The sequence below is a fragment of the Osmerus mordax genome, chromosome 22, assembly GCF_038355195.1.
Source record: "Osmerus mordax isolate fOsmMor3 chromosome 22, fOsmMor3.pri, whole genome shotgun sequence".
In the NCBI taxonomy this organism is placed as follows: Eukaryota; Metazoa; Chordata; class Actinopteri; order Osmeriformes; family Osmeridae; genus Osmerus; species Osmerus mordax.
In genome coordinates, this window is record NC_090071.1 from 1,886,157 (window position 1) to 1,906,330 (window position 20,174).

The 20,174-nt window shown below is 48.8% G+C and overlaps 1 protein-coding gene across 3 annotated transcripts; it reads left to right on the top strand.

Moving 5' to 3' along the window:
• Nucleotides 1-1,507: 1,507 nt before the first annotated feature.
• On the top strand, nucleotides 1,508-15,652 carry zfand3 (zinc finger, AN1-type domain 3). Of its 3 annotated transcripts, none has more exons than XM_067260903.1 (6): nucleotides 1,508-1,821; nucleotides 9,652-9,692; nucleotides 10,011-10,199; nucleotides 10,996-11,061; nucleotides 12,284-12,502; nucleotides 13,786-15,652. In XM_067260903.1, the coding sequence occupies exons 1-6, from the start codon at nucleotides 1,751-1,753 to the stop codon at nucleotides 13,938-13,940; spliced, it is 741 nt and encodes a 246-aa protein (XP_067117004.1). In that variant the 5' UTR covers nucleotides 1,508-1,750; the 3' UTR covers nucleotides 13,941-15,652. The 3 variants fall into 3 exon arrangements, with proteins under 3 accessions (XP_067117004.1, XP_067117005.1, XP_067117007.1); XM_067260904.1 differs by having other exon boundaries at nucleotides 10,999-11,061; XM_067260906.1 differs by lacking the exon at nucleotides 10,996-11,061.
• Nucleotides 15,653-20,174: the final 4,522 nt, after the last annotated feature.

The following is a 20,174-nucleotide window of genomic DNA, read 5'->3' on the forward strand; positions in this document are numbered from 1 at the left end:
GGAGGAAGAGGAGGGGGAGGGGGAGGGGGGGAGGAAGGCTGAACAGGCTGCATGACGAGCAGGGCATGCTGGGGACTTGGAGTCTGAGCCGGGCAGGTCAGATCCTGGACCTTCCTTCTTTGAACTCTCTAGCTGAGCAGGACAATCAACATGGACACAATGAAATGAGAGACAGAGAGAGAGAGAGAGAGAGAGAGAGAGAGAGAGAGAGAGAGAGAGAGAGAGAGAGAGAGAGAGAGAGAGAGGAGAGCGAGGAGAGAGAGAGAGAGAGAGAGAGAGACAGAATAGAAAATATGAATGGCTGAATACCTATATATTGTCAAGGACATTAAAGCAGAGACAGCTTCTCACAAAAATACAGAATGAGTGACCACAACCCTTGCAATCGAAAAAGGAAGACATAGAAAGACATGGTTACCTAAAGAATACAGAATCTGTGGACACTGTACATCAGGGGAAATTGAAACAGAAAAAACATTTCCTACTTAAGTGTTACAAGTATGAAAGTATAAGAGATCAATATCTGGAAAAATGTAACCAGTTAATTGTAAACTACACAGAACTTAACATAAATGAGAAATTAAGGATATCTCTGGGCGAAGGGCCTACTGCAAGCCTTGCCACTAGATATGTATCTAAATGTCACAACCTGAGGGACAGTGAATCAACCTTGTATGACTGTTAAAAACCTTTCTATATCTTACTGTAACACGCATTTATCTGTTACTTTTCTACAGTCCTCAACTTACTATGTTACTGTTATTTTGCCATATTATTATTGTTAGAACCCCTTGTAAAATGTTATGATATATATGTTAAAATGTCCATTCAATATGGACTGCTTTTGCAATACTGCTCAACCCGAACTGTCATGCCAATAAAGTCATTCTGAACTGAACTGAGAGAGAGAGAGAGACACAGAGAGAGAGAGAGAGAGAGACATAGAGAGAGAGAGACATAGAGAGAGAGACATAGAGAGTGAGAGAGACACCACACACACACACACAGATCTTGATTTGAGTTTGATCAGCTGCAATGCAACAAGACAGCAGTGAGGGCCTTGTTCAGATTATTGATCAGAATAACCGTACACTGATTCTACACCTTTTTATAATGCTCAATGATGACAAACCTGTTTTATAATTCAAGATGAACCATTTTTTACCTTGCAAAATCTCCATTATTAAGAACTGCCTTGTCATATGCACATCTACACCGGTCATCTGTTCCAGTAAACATAGGAAGTTGGGCAATATTGAATGGATGATACCATATTCTTAAACGGAGGTTCGACAGATTCAGTTGGCAGCTCAGACAACTAAAGCTAAACTTTGTTAACAAGTGGCATGCAGTTAGTAATAATCCAAACATACAAATCATTCATACATTCCTACTATAATAAAGGCAATAAAGGCATCAAATCAAATGTTAATGATTGTATCCTTACATTAGCACACACCCCTACATACCCGGTGGTTTCTTCCTTACTCCAGCTGATCGGCCTCGTTTCCCGGTGCGGTCCGTTGGACTGTACGCGGCAGTATTTTAGGAAAATTTGATCGTTTAAACAGCAACGGTGGACGCGGCCTTCCGTGTCGGCAAAGCATTCTTACTCCGTCAACACTTTGAGCCAGAAAATATACCGTGGAGTGTGTTAATAGTTCGTATCCAGCCAAGGAACCTGTACATAAATAGTAGGCCGTCCCCGGGTCTCACTACGAGGATTAGCCTGTACAAACAGGATACAACGATGGGTGACACGGGCAGTGAGCGCTCCAAGCCTCCCAGTATACAGCCGCGCTGTCCTTGTGGATTTTGGGGGTAAGGCGAATCATGGCTTGCTAGAAAACGTAAAATGCATTTTGATTGATAAACACTTGGCCCGGTCACCAACCAGCTGGCTTAATATGGACGCTATGAGGGCACAATAGCTTCGAGCTGTTTTCGTTGCGAGGAAAGCCATTGTACAAACGGCCAGGATGGGGGTGGGGAATGCTGCTAGCTCATGTTAACGTTAGCAACATCTAGCTAGCTACTTAGCGCTAGCTATACTATAGCTGTGCTTTCATTTTCTAGCTAGCAAACTATTGGCAGCTGTACTCGCCAATGAACTAAGTTACTTAATCACAAACTTCGACAATTCAGTTATCTAGACTGGTTTCAACTGTTACTGTAGCCATTGACTTGGTAGATGGCTAGTTTTGTGGATTAAATCCTGCCTGAGCTACTGCTAGCTTAAGCAGGCTAGCTAGTTATCATTCTAACCCCCGTACAAGCATGACAGCTGACACTCATTGCATGATAAACAGCTAGACTGGATGCAATAGATAGTATTCCTTTAGTTACCAGCTATCAAATAAAATGATATCACATCAGTGATTGTGAGAAGTGAATTATCTAGATGGCTATCTGATATTTTTTTGTGAGAAGCGAATTATATAGGTAACTTACAGGGCATTGATAATATGAAGAGTGACTCATTTTAGTTGTTAAAATATAATTTGTAATGGTAAAATAAGCTTCAAGGATAAATCATAATTCATTCGTTTCGTTTATGGGTTAGGAATAGTTATCAGCTAGTTAGCTAATGTCTCATAAACAGAGATGAACGTTGCATCGACACGGGTCAACATGGCATCGAAGATAATTAGGCCTACAAAAAAACCTTGTAATTGAAGGTAATAAAAAAAACCGTGTTAAATAAAATGTCAAGCTTGGGAACACTTTAATACCAATTTTTTATTATTTCTGTACTCCTTTTAATACTTATTTAGTTATTCAGCTGTACATGAGTCATGATTGTGACAGTGTAGTCTTATTCAGTTTCAAAAGCAGATGGTTCGGAAGAACATAACAACATGGAACATTGCAACAATTTGCCATGACAGTTTCTATGTTTTTCTTGTATGCATGACTGATGAAAGCGACCTCTAACCTTAAAGAATGCTGGTGAGCCTCACCTAAGACAGTCAAGTCCCACACGTTTTTCCTACACACACAATCTAGCGTGCCTGATCCATAATAAATGGCTAACTGTAAGTCAATATTGTTTCCTGTCAACATCAACTTTGCTTTTCCAACTTGATACACTGTTCAAAACAAGTCATTACTTTGCCCAGACTCTGCTGAATACATCCAGTGGAACATTTTCTTCTCAGCATTCCACCCAAGGCCTTGTTGTTTAGTGTTGGACCAATGAAAAATCTGGGTTTGGAAAAGCCTTGACTGGCAGCAGTATTGCTACCCAGTAGACCACACGGTGCATCTTTATACAGCTCATTTGTTGTTACTTGAGCTCTCCAGGTTCCATCCCCTGCAGGTTAAACCAGCCCCCTTAAGAGCTCACATGGCTGTTTGTGCAGACGCCCTAAGCTGGATTCAACCCAGTAAACACGGCCTCCTTGCACAGAGCCTCTGACAGCTCCCCAGGCAGATGCTAAACATCGGGGCTGTTAATTATTAATCAATGATGACTCATCTCTGTTGATAATTTGATTGATTAAGCTTATCTCGTCACAGTGTAAGGATCACAGTGGGACATGTTCATAATTAGACCTGTGTACAAAAGCAACAAAGTTATCGAAAGCAGCAGTTTTTTGGCGTGTACATTTCAGCCTAACCTTTCTACCTTTTAGTCGTGTGTAACCTTACTTAGTCAGTTGTAACCTCTGCACAACACTCACAATATACTTCTCCATCCAGCCTTTCAACCTTTTTAACCTGGAAGGTGAACTCAGGTGAGCACAGATGAATCTTGATTGTCACTCCTGCCAACCCTCATAAGCCTTAATTGCGGATGACATTTACCAGGGGATGTCAAATTAATGTCTGGTCCTGCCATGTTGAGCTCCCCTGAGAGCAGCCACCTTGATTGCCTTGAAGTAATGGTAAAGATGGAGGGAAGAAAGATAAGTTTGGGTGTGTTAGACAGACACAAAGGATAAATGTGCTTTTCTTTTTACTAGTTCAATCTGAAGGAACATGTGAATTAGGGGCAGCTGTGCTGCATGGACTGGACTGGTATTTGGCTGTGTTGTTCAGAACTTTTGGATATTCTTACCGTGATGCCAAATCCCAAGAGTTCAATGGATTTTGTCGTCTTACAACTGGTGATGTGCTGACCTGTGTGTGTGTTCAGTCCTCTGAAATAGTTTACTGCACACACACACACACACACACACACACACACACACAGTGTCAATCATGCATCAACAAAACCCTGTTTTCAACTGGGGACTGAAAGGTGTTTGGATATTGTGAATTCCAATTCCAAGGATCAACCTTAATCAGTGTTAACTGAAACCAACTCGCTCTCCTTTTTTCCTCTTATCTTCTCAGAGTTGTCACTCAAAGCTCTGTCACCGTGGCGACTGAGCCCAACTGCCAGTCTTTGCCAATCAAGGCTCACTTATTAACTGCAGTGGGCCGGCTTATTAGTACCTGCTGGGGTCCGATCCTGCTGTACTTCCTAAATATGCATGATTCTCTCACTATCTATTTGTCTTTCACTCTCTCGCTCTCCCTCTCTTTTTCTTTTTTTCCATCTCTCTCACCCCCCCCTCTCCATTCCACCCCTCTCCCACCCCTGCCGGCCCTCCCGGTTGATTGGGCTATGATTATGATTACCCATGATTGCCACCGCCGCGACCATGACAGGGAATGATTGTTGTTGTCGCAGCTGGTTTACCTGCAAGACCTCCTTGTGTGTCATCACCCCGGTGAGGAGGAGCGTTCTGCCCCGTGTGTGAGGCGACAGCGCCCGCTTTTAGAAACGGGGACTAGAGGGGGTTGGGTGTGTGTGTGTATGTGTGTGGGGGGGGGGGGGGGGGGTTTGAGGGTGGGAATGGCGAGATGCAGCTCCTGAACATAAATAGGAAGTGAGTAATGATCACCACCGTCGCGCCCAGCGGGGGCTGTAGAACACTCGTGTTTCAGGAGCCTCACCTGAGAGGAAACCATGGTTACTCCAGCTAATGGCCCAGGGGCCCTGCCAGCCCAGGGGCCCCGCCAGCCCAGGGGCCCCGCCAGCCCAGGGGCCCCGCCAGCCCAGGGGCCCAGCTAGCCCAGGGGCCCAGCTAGCCCAGGGGCCCAGCTGGCCCAGTCAGCCCAGGGGCCCAGCTAGCCCAGGGGCCCAGCTGGCCCAGTCAGCCCAGGGGCCCAGCTAGCCCAGGGGCCCAGCTGGCCCAGTCAGCCCAGGGGCCCAGCTAGCCCAGGGGCCCCAGCGGCCCAGGCTGACAGCTGGCTAAGTATAGAGTAACCACACCAGGACTAACTGACACAAATACGGCGCTCTCTCGCATTCTGTGTCACTGTTTAGGGTAATGGGGCATTTGGATGGTGCACCTGAAGCCAGGGGAGAAGGCTGTCACTGTAGCTCTCTGGTGTGTGCATGAAGGCTCACTGTAGCTCTCTGGTGTGTGGATGAAGGTTCACTGTAGGACTCTGGTGTGTGGATGAAGGCTCACTGTAGCTCTCTGGTGTGTGGATGAAGGCTCACTGTAGCTCTCTGGTGTGTGGATGAAGGTTCACTGTAGGACTCTGGTGTGTGGATGAAGGCTCACTGTAGGACTCTGGTGTGTGGATGAAGGTTCACTGTAGGACTCTGGTGTGTGGATGAAGGCTCACTGTAGCTCTCTGGTGTGTGGATGAAGGCTCACTGTAGCTCTCTGGTGTGTGGATGAAGGTTCACTGTAGCTCTCTGGTGTGTGGATGAAGGCTCACTGTAGCTCTCTGGTGTGTGGATGAAGGCTCACTGTAGCTCTCTGGTGTGTGGATGAAGGCTCACTGTAGCTCTCTGGTGTGTGGATGAAGGTTCACTGTAGGACTCTGGTGTGTGGATGAAGGCTCACTGTAGGACTCTGGTGTGTGGATGAAGGTTCACTGTAGGACTCTGGTGTGTGGATGAAGGCTCACTGTAGGACTCTGGTGTGTGGATGAAGGCTCACTGTAGCTCTCTGGTGTGTGGATGAAGGCTCACTGTAGGACTCTGGTGTGTGGATGAAGGTTCACTGTAGGACTCTGGTGTGTGGATGAAGGTTCACTGTAGGACTCTGGTGTGTGGATGAAGGCTCACTGTAGGACTCTGGTGTGTGGATGAAGGCTCACTGTAGGACTCTGGTGTGTGGATGAAGGCTCACTGTAGGACTCTGGTGTGTGGATGAAGGCTCACTGTAGGACTCTGGTGTGTGGATGAAGGCTCACTGTAGGACTCTGGTGTGTGCATGAAGGCTCACTGTAGGACTCTGGTGTGTGGATGAAGGCTCACTGTAGGACTCTGGTGTGTGCATGAAGGCTCACTGTAGGACTCTGGTGTGTGGATGAAGGTTCACTGTAGGACTCTGGTGTGTGGATGAAGGCTCACTGTAGGACTCTGGTGTGTGGATGAAGGCTCACTGTAGGACTCTGGTGTGTGGATGAAGGCTCACTGTAGGACTCTGGTGTGTGGATGAAGGCTCACTGTAGGACTCTGGTGTGTGCATGAAGGCTCACTGTAGGACTCTGGTGTGTGGATGAAGGCTCACTGTAGGACTCTGGTGTGTGCATGAAGGCTCACTGTAGGACTCTGGTGTGTGGATGAAGGTTCACTGTAGGACTCTGGTGTGTGGATGAAGGCTCACTGTAGGACTCTGGTGTGTGGATGAAGGCTCACTGTAGGACTCTGGTGTGTGGATGAAGGCTCACTGTAGGACTCTGGTGTGTGGATGAAGGCTCACTGTAGGACTCTGGTGTGTGGATGAAGGCTCACTGTAGGACTCTGGTGTGTGGATGAAGGCTCACTGTAGGACTCTGGTGTGTGGATGAAGGCTCACTGTAGGACTCTGGTGTGTGGATGAAGGCTCACTGTAGGACTCTGGTGTGTGGATGAAGGCTCACTGTAGGACTCTGGTGTGTGGATGAAGGCTCACTGTAGGACTCTGGTGTGTGGATGAAGGCTCACTGTAGGACTCTGGTGTGTGGATGAAGGCTCACTGTAGGACTCTGGTGTGTGGATGAAGGTTCACTGTAGGACTCTGGTGTGTGGATGAAGGCTCACTGTAGGACTCTGGTGTGTGGATGAAGGTTCACTGTAGGACTCTGGTGTGTGGATGAAGGTTCACTGTAGGACTCTGGTGTGTGGATGAAGGCTCACTGTAGGACTCTGGTGTGTGGATGAAGGTTCACTGTAGGACTCTGGTGTGTGGATGAAGGCTCACTGTAGGACTCTGGTGTGTGGATGAAGGCTCACTGTAGGACTCTGGTGTGTGGATGAAGGCTCACTGTAGGACTCTGGTGTGTGGATGAAGGCTCACTGTAGGACTCTGGTGTGTGGATGAAGGCTCACTGTAGGACTCTGGTGTGTGGATGAAGGCTCACTGTAGGACTCTGGTGTGTGGATGAAGGCTCACTGTAGGACTCTGGTGTGTGGATGAAGGCTCACTGTAGGACTCTGGTGTGTGGATGAAGGCTCACTGTAGGACTCTGGTGTGTGGATGAAGGCTCACTGTAGGACTCTGGTGTGTGGATGAAGGCTCACTGTAGGACTCTGGTGTGTGGATGAAGGCTCACTGTAGGACTCTGGTGTGTGGATGAAGGTTCACTGTAGGACTCTGGTGTGTGGATGAAGGCTCACTGTAGGACTCTGGTGTGTGGATGAAGGTTCACTGTAGGACTCTGGTGTGTGGATGAAGGTTCACTGTAGGACTCTGGTGTGTGGATGAAGGCTCACTGTAGGACTCTGGTGTGTGGATGAAGGTTCACTGTAGGACTCTGGTGTGTGGATGAAGGCTCACTGTAGGACTCTGGTGTGTGGATGAAGGTTCACTGTAGGACTCTGGTGTGTGGATGAAGGTTCACTGTAGGACTCTGGTGTGTGGATGAAGGCTCACTGTAAGACTCTGGTGTGTGGATGAAGGCTCACTGTAGGACTCTGGTGTGTGGATGAAGGCTCACTGTAGGACTCTGGTGTGTGGATGAAGGCTCACTGTAGGACTCTGGTGTGTGGATGAAGGCTCACTGTAGGACTCTGGTGTGTGGATGAAGGCTCACTGTAGGACTCTGGTGTGTGGATGAAGGCTCACTGTAGGACTCTGGTGTGTGGATGAAGGCTCACTGTAGGACTCTGGTGTGTGGATGAAGGCTCACTGTAGGACTCTGGTGTGTGGATGAAGGCTCACTGTAGGACTCTGGTGTGTGGATGAAGGCTCACTGTAGGACTCTGGTGTGTGGATGAAGGCTCACTATAGGACTGGTGTGTGGATGAAGGCTCACTGTAGGACTCTGGTGTGTGGATGAAGGCTCACTGTAGGACTCTGGTGTGTGGATGAAGGCTCACTGTAGGACTCTGGTGTGTGGATGAAGGCTCACTGTAGGACTCTGGTGTGTGGATGAAGGCTCACTGTAGGACTCTGGTGTGTGGATGAAGGCTCACTGTAGGACTCTGGTGTGTGGATGAAGGCTCACTGTAGGACTCTGGTGTGTGGATGAAGGCTCACTGTAGGACTCTGGTGTGTGGATGAAGGCTCACTGTAGGACTCTGGTGTGTGGATGAAGGCTCACTGTAGGACTCTGGTGTGTGGATGAAGGCTCACTGTAGGACTCTGGTGTGTGGATGAAGGCTCACTGTAGGACTCTGGTGTGTGGATGGCAGTATTCAAAACTCTTATTCCTCAAGCTTGGATCTCTTAACTGTTTTGGTTTGTAATTGTAATTTTCTATTGAAAAGCAGGAAGAATCCTGGCCTATTGAGCAATGGGCTGTAATTATTATTATTATTATCAACAATGATAACAATACTAAAAGGGTAATTTAAATAAGATAAGAGAATAAAAGGTTTGAAAGTATAGCCTAGCTCAGGGACACGTGTCTATATTTAGCTGTAGCATATCCACAGAGATGATTTGACCTGTCAGGTCCACAGCTCTCACTGCCCTTAAATAACCCAACATGACCAGACATAACTATGGAGATCCAGACTGATTCAGAAACAGACTGGTGAGCTAAAGTCGTTTTGGGCTTTTGTTCAATGATGAGTTCTGTTCAGAGGCGTCTTGGGAAAGGCTAGGTGGTTTATAGTTCGGGCCTCAGTCAAGATAATTGAGGAGTGTTTTTGGGAGTCAGGTGGCTGAGCGGTGAGGGAGTCGGGCTAGTAATCTGAAGGTTGCCAGTTTGATTCCCGGTCATGCCAACTGACGTTGTGTCCTTGGGCAAGGCACTTCACCCTACTTGCCTCGGGGGGAATGTCCCTGTACTTACTGTAAGTCGCTCTGGATAAGAGCGTCTGCTAAATGTAAATGTAAATGTTTTTCTCTCTATGTTCTGGCAGTTAAAGTCAAATAGTCTCGCACCAGAACGGGTAGGTGTTTTGAAGGCTGATGATAAAGCTGTTGAAACATCACAAAGGTGAGGGAACGTGTTGTCAGAGTGTGAGGGAGTTAGTGTGGTCTGCTGGAGGAGAAACACCTCACGCTCAGGTTAGGATCCTGCCTGCTTCTGACAGCAGCGGCTCCAGGCACAGCCTAGTCTGTTTTTATAGAATCACAAACCCAAGAGATTCTCTAAATATTCACTATGGGCCGCAACCAATTTTACAAGCTTATAATCAATGCATTTTTACTGTTATTCTACCTGAAATGCATGTTTTACTAACAACATGTCTTCTTTTTCCATCCTCAGGTCCAGCAAAACCATGAATCTGTGCTCCAAATGTTTTTCCGGTAGGTTGTCCATCCTGATATCTCTGTATGTAGTAGACTCCATCAGGAGAAACAGTTGTTTCTGCTGTGGGTGAGGGTGTGGGTGAGGGTGTGGGTGTGGGTGAGGGTGTGGAGGGGCCTAAGAGTGTCGGCTGCTCTGTAAACAGATTGGAGAGGAGGGAAGGAAGGAGGGAGAATGACTCGCACACCTTCTTCAAACCACTCCATTCCTCCCTAATCCTTAAACATTGGACACACCTCCTGTGGGCTGAATGCACACGCGCACACACACACGCACTCACACACACTCTTCTTGACGGCGTCTCTTTTCCCCACCAGACATTGAGAAGAAACAGCCCGACGAGGACTGTGACCCAGAGCCCGCCTCCAGCTCCAGCAGCAGCCAGTCAGCCGCGTTCTGTAACGAGACAAACAGCAGCAGTAGCCAATCCCTGTCGTCGGTGCCCGCCAGCTCAGTGGAGCCTTCGTGTGAGGGCTCGGGAGCCTCGCCTCTCCCTGCACAGGAGGGTGAGAGACGGCCTCACTGCACACACATTTAGTCATTTAGCAGACGCTCTTATCCAGAGCGACTTACAGTAAGTACAGGGACATTCCCCCCCCGAGGCAAGTATGGTGAAGTGCCTTGCCCAAGGACACAACGTCATTTGGCACGGACGGGAATCGAACCAACAACCTTCTGATTAATAGCCTGACTCCAAAACCACACACACACACACACTGTAAACCATTTTTAATGGGACAGTATGCCCCCTTATCCTCCATCAGAGAAGTATCCCATCACAGGTTCATCTTTGTCCTCCCAGCCTGCAGGGGGAGCTGCTGGTGGGCTCTGGTGAGGGAGGTGAGGGGCGGGCACTGTTGCAGAGGACAGCTGCTATTCTGTGCTGCTTGGCTGCTGCCTGGCTATATCCGTCCTGACATAGATAGGAGACAGGGCTGTGTCCGCCTGGAGATCTCTCCTCACCAGAGACCACAAGGTTGTGTGTGTGTGTGTGTGTGTGTGTGTAGCCTACTACTATATGCATTGAATGAGGTTGCAGCAAGCTATGAACCCGTTAACACAGCAGATACTGACTGGATGGATGTAACCACAACTGTGCCCTCATGGTATTTGTCTCCTCCCGCTCTCCTCACTTCTCCCCCTCTCCTCCCCCCCCTCTCTTCACTTCTCCCCCCTCTCCTCCCCCCCTCTCCTCACCTCTCCTCCCCCCCTCCTCACTTCTCCTCCCCCCCCATCCCCCTCTCTTAACTTCTCCTCCCCCCCCCTCCCCCTCTCTTCACCTCCCCCCCCCCTGTATTTCAGAAGTCTCCAGCACAGACACAGCCCTGGGCACCCTATCCACCCCCACAAAGCGACCGTGCGACTCAGGTACGCATCAGCCCCCTGCCTGCTCACCGCCCAGGGCCCAGGGCCCAGGGTCCATGGGCATGGAAACTAAGATTGGTTAAATGATCCAAAATGTCAGGGTTAGTTCAGGGGAAGGCTGTGTGTGTGTGTGTGTGTGTGTGTTGGGGGGGGGGGTGATTGAGTAGCTGGGCATCCTTAAAGGTATACGCACACACACACACACACACACACACGATCGGTAGCTCGAACTAGGAAGATGAGAGAGATTTGTTAACCTTGTGAGCAGGCTGCATGGGAGCATCTGAAGGCAGACCTTTAGCAGGAGAGCACAGCCATACCACCTCACCCCCGGAGCCTCCCAAGGAGAACATGGGCGCTAGGCAATCGATGGCTCTGGAAGATTCTGTCGGTCAACTCGGCCTAGTTCTCAGAGAATTATCGAGCCGAGATCAGACTGTGAAGTCGAGTAGAGCCAGGGTAAAAGAAAAGTGAGATTGATGGGTCACGCTGATGTGACAGTGTTGTAGTCAGGAAGCGGCCAGACACCAGTCAGACTCCAGGGTCCACCAGACAGACTCCAGGGTCCACCAGACAGACTCCAGGGTCACCAGACAGACTCCAGGGTCCACCAGACAGACTCCAGGGTCCACCAGACAGACTCTAGGGTCCACCAGACAGACTCCAGGGTCCACCAGACAGACTCCAGGGTCCACCAGACAGACTCCAGGGTCCACCAGACAGACTCCAGGGTCCACCAGTCAGACTCCAGGGTCCACCAGTCAGACTCCAGGGTCCACCAGTCAGACTCCAGGGTCCACCAGTCAGACTCCAGGGTCCACCAGTCAGACTCCAGGGTCCACCAGACAGACTCCAGGGTCCACCGCAGCATGTTTTCCAGCATGTTACACGTCCAGGTTTATGCTGGGGATAGATTGGGGAGATTGTGAGATAAAGCTTCATTTACTGAGGCAAGTAAAGGGTCCTTCTGCACAGTCACCTGGGGACCACCACTGACAGGAGAGGGGGTCAGATGGCTGAGCGGTTAGGGAGTCGGGCTATTAATCAGAAGGTTGTTGGTTCGATTCCTGGCTGTGCAAAAACGACGTTGTGTCCTTGGGCAAGGCACTTCACCCTACTTGCCTCGGGGGGAATGTCCCTGTACTTACTGTAAGTCGCTCTGGATAAGAGCGTCTGCTAAATGACTAAATGTAAATTATTGGAATTTGTGTGTGTGTGTGTCCAGCCTCCGGGACGGAGAGCGACGCGTCCCCAGAGAAGCGTGCACGGGTGGGTGAAGGTCCCTCCTCAGAGGAGTCTTCCTCCTCCTCTTCCTCCTCTTCCTCCTCTTTTTCCTCTTCCTCCTCCTCGCCCCGCGGCGCCAAGCAGAGGAGTCGGCGTCGCTGCCACCGCTGCCAGACCAGGCTGGAGCTGGTGCAGCAAGAGCTGGGGTCCTGCCGCTGTGGTCAGTCTGCTCTCACACACACACACACACTTCCACACACACACTTCCACACACACACTTCCACACACACACACACTTACACACACACACACACTTCCACACACACACTTACACACACACACACACTTACACACACACACACACACACACACTTCCACACACACACTTCCACACACACACTTCCACACACACACACACTTACACACACACACACTTACACACACACACACACACACACACTTACACACAGGAAGGTACCTTATACTGAAGCCACAACTGTTAAACTCAGAACTCATTGGGTATGTAATTATGTTTAAAGAGCAGATTCATTCACAATGGAAATTCACATTTAAAGGCCACAGTGACTGGTTAAGTACATGGAAATGCAGCTTTTCCATTTGCGGCTCGGACTTGAGTGTCTGTTTATCTGTTAGCTTGTGTCCAGGAGCTGCCCTCAACACCCTCCCACCATTGGCGCCATTTCCCCCTCCCCCCCCCCCCCCCCCCTACCCAAGGGCGGCCTCATCCCTCTCTCTAATCACCGTGGCATTAATCGAAGGCTGTCGCACTCAGCTCTCAAGAACACTCAGCCTATTAACGGGTACATTAAGACATGGCGCTCCAACGAGGCCCTCTCCTTAACAAGGAGCCCACTCTGTTTACACACGATATTGAGCCGAGGCCTCAACTGACAATAGTAGTGACGAGGGCTGAGAAGGACCCCCTAAACACCAGAGCCACGTCAGAGGGATGTTTATTTGCCGACATGCTTACAGGGACCGCAGCTCTAGTCCCCTGAGAGCATGTATGGCAGCATAGCTAGGAGCTGTGGGTGCAGGGTGTGTACATGTTGACTCATTTCTGCCCTCCTCCCCCCCACCTGTCGTTACTTTATGTGCTGATTGAAAGTGACATAACACTGAAGTCTCTCGCTCTCTCTCTCCATCTTCTCTCTCACTCTCAAACTCACTCCTTTTGTCTCTATTTGTCCCCCCACAACTCTCCCTCTCTCCCTCTCTCCCTCTGTCTCTCCCTGTCTCTCCCTCCCTCTCCCTCCCTCTCCCTCCCTCTCCCTGTCTCCCTCTCTGTCTCTCCCTCCCTCTCCCTGTCTCTCCCTCTCTCCCTCTCTCTCTCCCTCCCTCTCCCTGTCTCTCCCTGTCTCTCCCTGTCTCTCCCTGTCTCTCCCTGTCTCTCCCTGTCTCTCCCTGTCTCTCTCTCTCTGTCTCTCCCTCCCTCTCTGTCTCTCCCTCCCTCTCCCTGTCTCTCCCTCCCTCCTCCCCCAGGCTACGTGTTCTGCATGCTGCACAGGCTTCCAGAGCAGCACGACTGTCTGTTCGACCACCTGGGCCGCGGGCGCGAGGAGGCCGTCCTCAAGATGGTGAAGCTGGAGCGCAAGGTGGGCCGCTCCTGCCAGCGCATCGGGGAGGAGTGCTCCTGAGCACCCACACGGCCCAGCCAATCAGTGAGGAGGAGTGCTCCTGAGCACCCACACGGCCCAGCCAATCAGTGGAGGAGTGCTCCTGAGGAGGAGGAGCAGGTGGAGGTCCTGACACCCCCCTTTTGAGACTGTGCTCTTACCTCAATACCAGACAAAGCACTGCTACTTGTTGCGCCCCGCATGGGACTTAAAGTGCGCACCCCCGCCCCGCCCCCAAGCCCTTGAACCCACCCCCCCACCCCACCCCCTCCCTACTCACATTTTTAAACCCCACCCACCTCCTACTCAACCTTTTCTTCTTTTTTTGGGATCTGATAGTTACCTTGACACCCGCTAGTGTTGGGTGAGGTTAGTCCTGAGCCTCATGCGAGACCAGACCTCCGTTACACACAGGCTCCACCCACCCACACCCCCAACTACAACCAACCAATCACTACTCTGTATTTTCAGCCTTTACTTCTCCCAGAACGCCCCCACCCCATCTACACACACCACACCTCAGGTCTACCCCCCCCCCCCCCCTCTCCCTTCACTACTGACACGGTGGCCATTGTCCCTGGGGCAGAGAACTTGTGACCTGACGGGCACCGATTGGCCCAGGTGGGCTTCTGTTGAGCTGCTCAACCAATCACCGCGTCCGTCAGGGATTCCATCCGCGACTCACTGTTACTATGGAGACGGACACCTCGGAGATTCTCCTTGGCGACGACGTTCATACTACAGGTGCTGAATGTCATACGTCGAACTTTTAGACGACAGGCATTTCAGATACTTGGTTGAACCTTCATCTATATCTGGGGTCCATGCATGGTAAACACACACACTTTTATACTGTATATGGTTCAGCTAATGTGTGTAGATTAGAGCACAAGGATGGAAGCTGAATCAAGCGGTACACTTTTGGCTCGGCAAAAACAGCAGAGCAACATTATTCAGGAGGAAGCTGATGGGAGTTGTAGTCCAGGCTGATGGGGGTTGTAGTTCAGGTCTTGATAAATATAATCCATTAAGTCTTAGTTACAAACTTCCATCCCAATGTGTGAAATTTAGTTTTGTGATGCTCTGCCTCTAGTGAATCCTTCTCTCTCACTCTCTCTCTCTTTCTCTTTTTCTCTGACTCTCTCTCTGTCACTCTCACTGTCTCTATCTCTCTTTCTCTGGCTCTCTCTGTCACTCTATCTCTCTTTCTCTGACTCTCTCTCACCTTGCCTGTCAACACTATTTCCATCCCTCTTCTCTGATCCATTTACAAACGGTGTGATTCCCTCCTTCATCCACCTTTTATTGCATTAATCCTGTTTTATCTATATTGATCTCTCTTTTTCTCTCATATGTTTGAGCTAATGTGGGGTTAGGGAGGCCCAGGGGGTCGCGGAGGGAGGTGGAGGGGTCACAGGGAGGCGGGGGTCAGGGGAGGAGCCCACCTCGCAGGAAGTTGTAACTGTCGATTGGTCTTTTTTAGGGACGATTTTTTTGTGGTTGAGCCGTGGAAAGGAAAGAATATGGAGCAGTGGTGATCCTGTTATCTTAAAGAATCCTTATTTAACCATTTTTGTGTTTCCGATTTTACTTACACTTTAGCGTAGAGATGCATTTTAGTTTTAACATCGTAAAAAATAATGGATGAAAATTCTGTAGCATTTGTTTCCTTGGTTTTTTCCCCTGGTATTTTTCTTTTGCTGAAAATGAATAAACTGGATTAGACCATATGAGATGTTTTCCCCTGTGTCATTTCTGAAGGGAAGGAGATGGACTGAACGAACGTTCTAGGAAAGGTAATAAAAATACATAAATTGAAATCTGCAAACGAAAGTGTGAAAGGTTGGATTTAAAGAGGGGTTTTGGTGCTTGGCTGTGAGGTTCCCGAAGGGCCTGCAGATCCTCTAGGGCTCTGTATCACCCTGTCATTAAATCCTTGAGCTTTTAGACAAACGCACAGGGCACAAGCTTTCTTTCATTAAAGGATGTCTGCTTAGACGCGACTGTCAGTCATTTGGCAGTGTGCTACTGGCTGTGCCCCATGTTGGCGCTATCAGTGTTTTATGGTTGTGTAAATAGATGTTTATCATCCGATGCAGACTTCCTCACAGCTGCTTGGATTGGAAGCCCAGCATGCCTGTACGTGCTTAAAGGTGATTTTCTTCACACACAGATAGGGTGGTGGGTATTAGATGTCAGCAGTGCTGCTGTCTTGCGGGCCTTGCTCGCCCACTAATTAGTGTTTTGAGAAGAAGAAAACATATGTATGATCAAAAGGCATGTTGAAACGGGTCTAAGGTTGGCCGGCAGCCAGCACACACAGGAACCTAGCATCGCTCTGCGCTCTGCAGGAGACTTGAAGGTAGTGTAGATACACCTGGCTGCTGGTGCTAGGTGTACACATACACCTACACCAACTCACACACCTATACCCACACACACACACCTATACCCACACACACACACACCTCCATTTTGCAGTGTCCGTGTATGAGGTCCATTTTGAATCAGTTCAGGCCACTCAAATTCATTTGGATTTTCTCAGACGATAATCTGTGGACGTCAGCTAGTAGTCATGGATACACACACACACACACACACACTTGGAATGGATCGAGACGGGGTATGTCTGTTCGGAAACAGGATCTGTAATTTCTGTGGGCGAGGGATTTGAGCATGCTGTTAAGGGTGAGAGCTAATCAGCTTACATCACAACAAACAAGGAAGCCTGTCACTGATGCAGATGTAATCCATACACGCGTATTGAATGTCCTCCTGTTAAGTGTTCCACGCCTCACACACCAATTATAGCCTAATGGGACAAGTCGGTTTCATATTTATTCCCACTGATTGTAACTGTGTGCATGTGTTGTTTGGTGTGTGTCTGTCCTGTACGTGTGTGTGTGTGTTGTATGTGTGTGTGCGTGCCTGCTTACGTATCAGATGACTTAAGAGGTGGACCCAACAGGCACCTCTCATCCATTCTGTACATGTAATGTAATAAGACGGCAGATATCCCGGCAGTATGTAATCAGTTTGCTCTTTCATTAGATCTTGCAACAATTATCTGCAAAGATTGTCTGCAATTACATTTTACACATCAGTGGCGCAGCCAGGGGGGGGGGGGGGAGGGGGGGAGGGGGGGGGTGCACAGACACCCGATACAACCACTACAATTGCCTCCCCCCCTACCAAGTCACATATAGTGCTTGTATTTTTTTAAATTTTGTATTACTCAATGATGACTGCCGATATTAGGGTTTGCACATCAGACAATTTGTAACATTAATTGGAAAATAAGAAACTAAAGGACATCAGTAGGCTATGTGATTAACTCTTAACTCTCATATTGATGAGATGATATTGTTTTAGTAGCCTATATTCTACAACAATTCTGAAAGTCAGTTATGGCTTTTGATTTTGGTGTGCCGCCCCAAGATCTTCGGTGCCCCAAGTGACGAGTCCCCCGACCAGTTTTTGCCATTTTAGCCGCTCCCTACGGAGCACGACTTTGCACGAAAATGTTGACAAATGTAATTTTACAAAATACAGTCTCTCCAGTATTTTTAAATTTAATGTCCTGCTAGCTAGATGCTTTGCACTTGAGTCTGTGAGATGCTAGACAGGATCTACAGACATCTGAGACGACGCTAAAAGAAACGCTCTCATAGATAAGGAGAAATGCGATATCCGAATGATTCATGACTCACGAGTTGTTGGCCGTGCCATTATGCTGTAGTGAGCCAGCCTTTTAGAATCCATTTACTGTACATGATCAGAACAGATATCTACTGGCAATGCAATTGACACCTGAGGTGACAGAGGGTGCCCACAAGGTGATTCACTGTCTTCATACCGTGTCGCTAACAGAAGCTCCGTCAGAGTCAATAAGAGAACCACCACCGTTCCACACGGGACCGATAAGGCTTTGTTGGGATTTAATTACACTTTAGAGCGGAGGAAACTGTCGTTGCGGACTTCTGGGGTTCCCAGAACACCTATTATTATCAGTTTGATTCTCACTCCTGACCTTTCCAAATAAGCTGACAGAACAGTTCTGGTCTGCCTTTCGATAGCTCGGAGATAAACCACTAAAACGGATGAATATTTGATGAAGCACTAGATGAATACTAGATCGTGTTCCTGTGGAGAGCTGAGAGAGAGAGAAAAAGGAGAGAGAGTGTGTGTGTCAGAAGGGGATGGAGGAGGAGGAGGTGTAGGGTTTCAATCCACTGTAATATGGTCAGGAGGTCTGGTTGATTTGGTGACCTTGACAGTTCTGAGATGGTCAGAGCTGAAACCAAGTGAGGAAATGTAGCCTATTCCTGATGTGGAGTGACTAATGGGTGAATGATAGGACTGATCTGAAGTCTGTACTTTCAGAGTGATGTGAAGGATCAGATGAATATTAGGGAGCTGTAGAAGGTGTAGACCAGCGGTCTTCAACCCTGGTCCTCAGGGACCCCCTGCCCTGGATGTTCTAGATGTTTCCCTGCCCCAACACACCTGATTCAAATGAATGATTGTTATGAAGCTCAGCAAAAGCCTGGTGACGATCATTTATTTGAATCCGGTGTGTTGGAGCAGGGAAACATCTAGAACATACAGAACAGTGGGACCTGAGGACCAGGATTGAAGACCTTTCTTTTACCACTGAGGTTTTTCCTCTTACTCAGAATGTACTACTCTTCTCTATGGGTTTAGGCTCAGTGCAACATCTATTATGAACAAAAGCTAGTTAAAAGGACTGTGTGTGTGTTCGTGTTCACAGGACACAAGTACTCTTAAGCCAGCTCATGTTCCCCCAATGCCTTGTCAATGCCTTTTAACTGTTACAACATACCATATTTCTCCCAAACCATAAAAATATAAATGTTTTGTTCTTGCTGGCTGCTCACTGATGTAATGACTCCTTTATTTTGCTGTCTGGTAGACTTCTGCCAGTATTGATCTCCCTGTCTCGGTCTCTTAACACAAGCCAAAGCGGAACAGTTTGTTTGCTCTGGATCGTTTTTCCCCTCTCTCTCTTTCTAGTTCTCTCTTTCCTTCACCATCACACACACACACACACTATCTCACACACACACACTCTGTATCTCTCACACTCTCTCTCTGTCCTGGCAGGGAGGTGTTCCTGTCTGGGGTGCTTGGTGAGCGTCCAGGCCTTGGTGAGCGTCCAGGCCTTGGTGAGCGTCCAGGCCTTGGTGAGGGTCAGAGTGAGTGGAACAGGCCGGGTCAGGAGAGGGAGGAGGAAGTGGGGACAACCGGAGCATAGCAAGCAGCCTGTCAGAAAACACAATCATTTACCTCTGTTTCCAAACCACCAGGCTGGCTCTCAACGGCCTGAGACTGGCTGGGGGGGGGGGGGGGGGGGGGGGGGCTTGGACTCCCTTGTGGCCCCTCTAAATGTAGAGTCTGTTTAATTATAAACATGGGCAACAACCGTAGGCTACAACTGGCCCCAGCTTTCACTAACCTCCAGTGCTCTTCCGGTTCCCTTTTCACACCCAGAGTCACACAGGCACAGGCTTTGTCTCCCTAAGAAGATCCAACTTTGGTGTGTCTTGTAAAACATTCTGTTCTGGCCTCTCTCCCGGAGATGTGAAGGTGCTTGACTATGTAATGGAAGCGGCCCACCCACACATCGCGCCTGGCGAGTAAGTACTCTTCATCTGCAGCTGTGAGGATGCGGTGGGACTGCCAACGATACGGGAGAGCAACGCGGTTTTATCCTCTTACCTTTTCAATTAGCGCCCACGCAAGGAAAGCGTTGTCAGACCATGTAGCTTATCTATCCCGGTGAGCCCTCTGAGCATCTATATCTGTCAGCATGGGTCGTCTGTACAAGCAAGGGCTCGCGGTGTTGAGTGGAGAGGATGGCGGCCGTGTCAGATAGGCAGCTGGGCAGTTTGTTTTTAGTGTTTGTTTGCCCTCCGCTCCTCGTGCGATATCGCACAGGTAAACGGCAGTTAGGATGAAGCAGCTAAATGTTTTAGAATTATTTGTTTTCCTCTCCTCCTCTCTCCTTTCACTGTGTGGGGGTAAAAACACACAAAAAAGGATGAAAGGTTGAAACAATATTTTCCAAAATTCAAAAAGGTTTCTTGAAAAAAAGATTCACAAAAGTTTTTGAAAGATTTACAAATATTTTCTAAAATTGTCAGAGCCCATACTTCTTTTCTTTAAGAGTGAAAAAGTGTAGTCAGTACTTTAACATTTACCAGAGTCTTTTTAAACATGAGTATCTGTACTTCT